Source organism: Nestor notabilis, unplaced genomic scaffold, assembly GCF_000696875.1.
Source record: "Nestor notabilis isolate BGI_N333 unplaced genomic scaffold, ASM69687v1 scaffold13372, whole genome shotgun sequence".
Taxonomy (NCBI): Eukaryota; Metazoa; Chordata; class Aves; order Psittaciformes; family Psittacidae; genus Nestor; species Nestor notabilis.
Genome location: NW_009918801.1, coordinates 25,682 through 33,155, shown reverse-complemented (window position 1 = coordinate 33,155; position 7,474 = coordinate 25,682). Strand labels below are relative to the sequence as shown.

Here is a 7,474-nt window from a genome sequence, read left to right as displayed (position 1 = left end):
TTTCCAGCACAAATATGTGATTTTTTGACCCTAAGATATGATTAAGTAGGAGAGCTATTAGAAATTTTGTGGGTTTCAACATACACTTGCTGTGAAAAAGGGAAGTCACATTTTTATAGTTCTAAGCTAACACTTAAATCTTCAGAGGAGGCTCTGGTTTATAAGATAGTACTTCTTTTTCCCAGTCCTTCTGAAGTTATATTTAACTTTGACAGGAATCTTCCTATGGGATCTCACAGCTTTAGCTCAGAGCTAACAGAACTTAACTCACAATCTTGGAGTAATAATCAGGATGTGAAAGATGGTAGGGAAAAATTACCTTAGCACTTCTTTCACAAGCAGGAAAGGCAGCACTCCAAACAAAAACTAATAGGAGGGATTAAGACAAAGTTCTCAAAAGTGAACAAAAAACCTCCCAAACACTAAGGCCCATAATTTGGCTGCATCATTTTAATGAAGAACCAAATCTGAAGCAAGATAGCATGTGAGAAGAAAATTGCCAACTTCTGCTCAATGACATGCTCTTTCTAAAGGCACCACCATCTGCCTAAGACTCATTTCTGGAGGACAAAAATCTTACAGGGTGTCTCATATGAGCAGAGACCTTTAAGTTGGGAAAAGAAGCATAAAGAGACTTTGAGAAGGACATAGAGATTTTAAATATACTGCCAAACTGTGGCTCCCCTGGAAGTATCCTGTTGTATTAACCAGGTTTTATATATATTTACACACAACACCACACCATTATTCTACTACAGCTATAATTCAGGGATTTAGAGACTGCACTAATCAGGAACGATAAAAACACTGTTGCAGCTAGTATCTTAAAGGATAAAGTGCAGAACTGTAGTTACTTATGTTTGGACTGAGAATTTTAACAAGACTACATACCTCTGCTGTTGAAGTCAGTACATCTTTGAGCCTTCAGAACTGTTGCTAGTTTGTTCAGCAATTTCTGTTGTTCCAAACTAAGATTGCTCCCCAATATACCAAGAGGTCCATCTCTTGGCTGGCTGGAGATCAGTACCTGCATGATCAGGAAATAAACTGAATATCTAGGAACACAAAGCAACTAACTTGTTTGACAGTTCTGTTTAATGACAGTAAGACACTGGCACAGGTTGCCCAGAGAAGCTGTGGCTGCCCCAACCCTGGCAGTGTTCAAGGCCAGGCTGGACACAGGGGCTTGGAGCAACCTGCTCTAGTGGAAGGTGTCCCTGCCCATGGCAGGGAGTTGGAACTGGATGAGCTTCAGGTCCCTTCCAACCCAAACCATTCTATGATCCTATATATAAGCATTTTGAAAAACAACTCATGGCAAGCTTAGCGGACAGGGTGCTTAAATAAATCTATATATAACAAACCAGCTCTAGAGGAAAAAAGCCTGACATTAGAGGTACTTCACTTAGCTTATGCAAGGTACCAAAACAGCTTATGCATCAGTTTTTTTCTTACTTGCCTGTTGGTTTTTTCCCCCTAAGGACACTCACTGGTGCACACACATATAGTTAGTTGAACACTGCGTAAACAGCCTGGCAGACTACAGTGTTGAAGGAGAAAAAATAATTCCAAGTAGTAAAGCCTCCTGTTTTTAATGAAGTATTACCCACAGCTACACTACCAATATGTTGAGTAGCCTATATAATTAACACCTGTGTTTCCTTTTACTAAAAAGTCCCCAATACATTCGCCTGTAAGTAATGAATGCTTAAGCTGTTTTATGTGGGTACTACTAATGCAAAGTAAAAGGATCTACTTGCTCAATGATGTGATGCTTCAGCTCTGGGCTCTTTATAAGTACTCCCAGATTCCACAGTACAGACACACGTCTGAGAACCAGTTACCCTGAAGCCTCAGGCTTTGGATCAAGTCATCCATGTGAGCTAGTAACCACCTATTGGTACACACTCATCCCAAAGCAAATGCAAATACTGAGTGTTATCTTTGCAATGGAAAAGCTGCATCTTTCACTTGCTTCAGGTGGGAGTAACAGTCAGATCCTTGCAGATTTAGCTGCAACGGTTTACTTTTGGCCAATGGTTATCTTATTACCTCAATAAGGAGGCAACATAACAGGCTCTATAACCTGGAGTAGACTAGGACTGCTTGTATCATTAGGAATAACCTGATTTTGGTCACAAGTCCTGAGAAGTCTTTGACAAAAAGAGGTGGGGGGAAGAGGAGAAACAAAACAAAACCAAACCACCAGAACAGTTTTCCAAACCCTGTTTTGCTGAGCTGGTATTTTCATTTTTGGACAAGCAATTATACTGGAACATCATTTTAAGGGCACACAAAAAGCAAGGACTGTTACTGCTTTCAGCCAGTTTGGCACGTAGAACAAAAAAAAAAAAGATGCAGGAAAACAACAGCAAAGTTAAATCAGCAATACTTCAAGAATAACACAACGTTCATTCTCCTATGCTAAAGCCACATTACAAGAAGGATCCTTTGTTTTCCCAGATAAAGCTGCAACACAAAATACCATAGCTTGTAAGTGTCCCACATACATTCTAGAAATACTGTCCAAGTTAGTCTCCCAGCCCATTTTATTAAATGTCCCTGTAAAGGCAGGTGATGTACTGTACTTCAGTCCAAGCCTTCAATACTTACAGGATGACTTACGTTTTGTTAAAAAGCAAAACAAACCCAAAACCCCACACACGTTTACCTCAGAGGGTTGGTTAAGTGGAAATGATTCATTCTTCACTGGTAACATTAGCACAGACTTCATCTTTTCACTTTCTGCATAGTCCGCAGGCTGCAGACCAAATATATTACTGGCAAAACAAGCACAGATGGGTTTAAGTAAATAAAATGTGACTTGATTCTTAACTAACTGGGAACATTAGCTGGGAAGCTTTCCCTCCCACTTTCTTATTAATATGTAATTTCAGCTAAAAACCACAAAGCTTCAAGTAAGAATTGCATCCAAGACAGATGGATACTGAATTACAAGCTGCTGTATTCAGCTGAGGAGTAAGAGATGTTCAGAGCAGTATGTTTAGTTAAATAAACTCCAGTCCTTGTTTAACAGGTTCAACATGCACTTTGATATTGTTCCCAAGACCTAGAAACTTCAGCTTTAATATTTCATTACAGTCACATAACCAAGAAATGTATTTTTGGCTTACCCATTTGCCATAAAAAACATGTCAGAAGATTCTACGTACTGTGTTAAACACTGGAGCTTGATGTGATTATGCTTTTATGGGAAAAGCTATCTCCTTCATACTTGGGAACTGTGACTCCCTCACACTTCCAAAATTTGAGTATACATCTCATTTTTGCTCAGCATGCTGTTCCACAGGACACATTATAGCAAATTCATTCAGATTTTAGTTGCTTTGCCAATTTTGTTGAACACTATTCATCCTATGTGGCACCTCATAGTTATTAGATATGCTTCAAGACCCATTTCCTCCCCCTTTCTTTTAGCATTACTCAGACAGATATGATTTGCTACAAACACAACATCAAGCACAGCCATGGCTTCTATCTCTTCTTCACACAACTTTGAAGCTCAGGGCAGTAGTGAGTTTCAAGTGAAAACTTGAAACCACAAAACAGGTCTAAGCACTGTTAAACAAAGACAGAATCATAGAATGGTTTGGACTGGAAGGGTCTCCCAAAGGTCATGTAGTTCCAGCCCTCTGCAATGAGCAGGAACATCTTCAGCTAGACCAGGTTGCCCAGAACCACATCCAGCCTGGCCTTGAATGTCTCCAGGGATGGGGAATCCACCACCTCTCTGGGCAACATGTGCCAGTGTTTTACCAACCTCATTGTAAAGAATGCTCCCAGCATCCAGCCTCAAGCTCCCCTCTTTTAGTTTAAAACCACCACCCTTCATCCTGTCACAACAGGCCCTGATAAAAAGTCTCTCCCCATCTTTCTCATAGGCTCCTTTTAAGAACTGAAAGGCCTCAACAAGGTCTCTCTTGAATATTCTCCAGGCTGAACAACTCCAACTCTTCAGCCTTTTCTCATATCAAGGGGCTCCAGCGCTCTGAATGTTTCTGTGGCCCTTCTCTGGACTGTCTCCAACAGGTCCATGTCTTTCCTGAGCTGGGTGCAGGACTAAAGGTGGGGTCTCACCAGAGCAGTACAGAGGGGCAGAATCAACTCCCTTGTCCTTCTGGACACGCTTCTTTGGATGCAGCCCAAGATAGCTTTGGACTTCTGGGCTGCAAGCACACACTGCCAGCTCACAGAATCACAGAGTAGTTTGGGTTGGAAGGGACCTTAAAGATCACCTTGTTCCAATCTCCCTGCCATGGCCATGTCCAATCTTCCATCCACCAGTCCTCCCTCAAGTCCTTCTCCTCAGAGGTACTCTCAATCCCTCCATCCCGCAGCTTGTATTGGTATCAGGGGTTGACCTGACCGAGGTACAGAACCTTACACTTGGCCATATTGAACCTCATGAAGTTTGCATTGCCCTACCTCTCAAGCCTGTCCAAGTCCCTCTAGATGGCATCCCGTCCCTTGGGCACATCAACTGCACCACTCAGCTTGGTGTCATCTGCAAACTTGCTGATGGCACACTCAATCCCACTGCCTATGTAGCTGATGAAGACATTAAGCAGTACTGGTCCTAACAGAGACCCCTGAGGGACGCCACTTGTCACTCTGCCAGGACGCTTGGGAAATACCCTGCTTGTTTTGCCCTTTGCAAGAATAATGGCTATTCCAGCTGATCCTCTTCTCCCCACCTCATGTAGCTCTGGGTCTCAGAAGGCATAATAAAAGCTTGTTACGAAGGGGAAGCTTGTCACCAAGAACAAAGCCCCGACAGTATCTGAAATCCGGTGAGTTTAGTCATCAAACAATGAAACATTTGAAGAGGTCAAAACCCCACTGCATCTTTGAAGCACTGCCTCTCAGCCAGCCACACATTCTTCTGCAGAGTAGGAATCTAGGAAGCTTTATAGGGAATTCTATAACCCAAGCCAGTCCAAAAATAAGCTCAAATCATTAAGTCTTCACTGACTTAACCAGAGGGCTTTAGCCAATGCAATGCTGAAAGATGCATCAGACCTTAGCACCTTTCTATGCTCCTGAGTGAGCACTGCTCACTAATGTGCCTCTTCGGAAAACAACAACCCACAAAAATCCCACACAGAAGATTCTGGGATGGTATTTTACAATTGCTAGTTTTACAGTATTACCAACCTCAAGCTTTTCTGCATACTAACAAGCAGAGAGCTAGCATAATACAAATACTGCAGCCTAAAACATAATTGGTTAAATCTCAGCCCAGTCCTGGGAGTTGCAGCCCATTAAATATTGTCATGCTGCTCCTGCTTTGTCATACATCATCAGGGTAGCTCTTGCCCTTTCTTTAAATAAAGGCCATATTCGATTCACACTGCTGCAGGACAGAGTTCCTTTGAACAATGCATCAGCAGAAGGGGTGGATGTATATTAGCACAGACACTAAAATCACCTTTATACTAGATGGCTGACCTTTTACTGTGAACTAAGTGGGGGGGTGGAAAAAAACCACTGCATGTCAGTAGCAGAGGTTTGAAAGTGTGTCTTCCCCCCCACCATCCTATGTCATACTAAGATCCTTACTTGAAAACAACTCATAAATGTTTACCATAGGCCACCACAGTTAAATCTAGAACATTTTTTACCAATGAAACTGTACAAATAAGAGCTCCAGCTACTCCCTCTGTATTCTCTTCTTTTTTTTCCTCCTTTAATATCATATCAGTTGCTTCTTACCATGTATTGCTATCCCATCATTATGCATCATTAAAGAATTAATGGCTATTCACAGGATGTTAATATGGCATAGTTAAAGTAAAATGTGACAAACTTGGGAGCTGAAGTCTGAAAAAAGGAACTTCAGCTTAAGGGATGGATGTAAGAGTTCCAAATATTTGCAACAAAGCAGCTTGCTGAGCTTAAGGAAAGTGTGAATAAGTAGCTGTAACAGGAAAAAAGAGAGTTTACAAAATAAAAACTAAGACAAAGAACATGTCCTAACAACAGATTTCAAGTATGGCATTGTAATTTACATGTCCTTTTTAAAGAGAAAAGAGATGGAAAACAGATCTGTTCTTTTCAGTTAGGCACCTACTAAGCATCCAAAAAGTAATCATGATCAGAATGAGACCTTGCCCAGTCTCTGTTGGGCTGGTACACATACGAATGCAGTTACTTGAGGAACGATTTTAATACTTCAGGAATGCATTTTAGGATCAAGGACCAGATCTATGCAGCCACAAGTACACTCGTAACGCACAGGAATGGGAAATAGAGCTTTTGACAAAAACATGTGCTCAAATCTGTCTTTGTTCAGCCAAACTAAACAAGAGAAATCGTCCCCTTTGTTCAAAGTACAAAATGAATTTTGATCCAGTTTACAAAACAAAGTTGAGTGAGACATGCACCTTAGGTCCACCCTCACACACAGACAGAGCATTTTTAGAAATATCAATAACTATGTTTGTGTGTTCCTACTACAAGTCTGGGTTTGTTGAGAAAAAGTCCAGCGCACATGACTGCTTAGCAGGGTAAATTCCACACTCAGAAAGAAGACACAATTGTTTCCACAAGAGACAAATAGCATATCTAGTCCTTAAGCTCCAATACACGGTCTCTAAGGTGTACTTCTTTCTACCAGAATGCAAGAGGGCTTTTTGTAAGTTGTTTTAAACATTCAAGAGTCAGATGTATCCTTTGATACAAGCAGTCTCCTATTAGTCAGTCATCAAGGTACTGAATAGGCAGTAGAGGGCTATTACAGCTAGAACAAATTCCAGTCAAAGAGTAGGATGACTGTGCTGAGAACAAAGATGAGCCCAGTGAAGAGCAACTCAATGTAATCTGCCGAGTATGACTTTACATGAGATGATAGATGGTATCTTAAAGACTGACAGATCAAAGAACTTCTTAGGAAAAGCTTTAGAAACGGAATTCAGTTTATGGTGCAACACTGCTAAAGTCTATGGTACGAAGACAACAGAGGTTACTGCTACAGTCAGAAAGAAATTTAACAGCTACCTACTAAACATTTCATTAAACTTGCAGGAAGTAAGCGACCACAGAAGACAACATAAATAGGGAGACACCCCTGTCAATTCTTTAGAAGCCCCAAACATGCACAGCTTCTGGTACAAGCAAACAATGACTGTGTAACACTGTAATCAGAGGGTTTAAGCTGCTCCATTTTGATTCCAGATGTTATTTGCTGTTCTACAGCTGGGCATAAACCAAGTTTTACCCCAGCCCCACAAGAGTTCAGTATTGAATGGAAGTCCCACAACCATGTCCCAGTGCAGTTCTGTAACCACTGATTCCCATGTGGAAAGCTGACTGGTTTGGGGATCTCCAGTCAGCACCTATATTTTGAGAGTACAGTAATGTCATGACAAGCAGAGAAACTGACAAAAGGAAGAAAATTCAATCTGTGTAGCCAGAAAGACCATCTTAGATATCCAAACAAGGCCAGGGTTTTAAT

The 7,474-nt window shown here is 41.2% G+C and overlaps 1 protein-coding gene across 1 annotated transcript in view; it reads right to left on the bottom strand.

The window, feature by feature from the left end:
- BARD1 (BRCA1 associated RING domain 1) overlaps positions 1-7,474 on the bottom strand; it is a gene marked incomplete at its 5' end in the record, with an annotated part of 44,580 nt that overhangs the window by 11,490 nt on the left and 25,616 nt on the right. The window contains 2 exons of the mRNA XM_010009910.1: positions 892-1,013; positions 2,664-2,780. Of these exons, the coding sequence (XP_010008212.1) occupies positions 892-1,013; positions 2,664-2,780 (239 nt within the window). The remainder of the gene's footprint in view (positions 1-891; positions 1,014-2,663; positions 2,781-7,474) is intronic.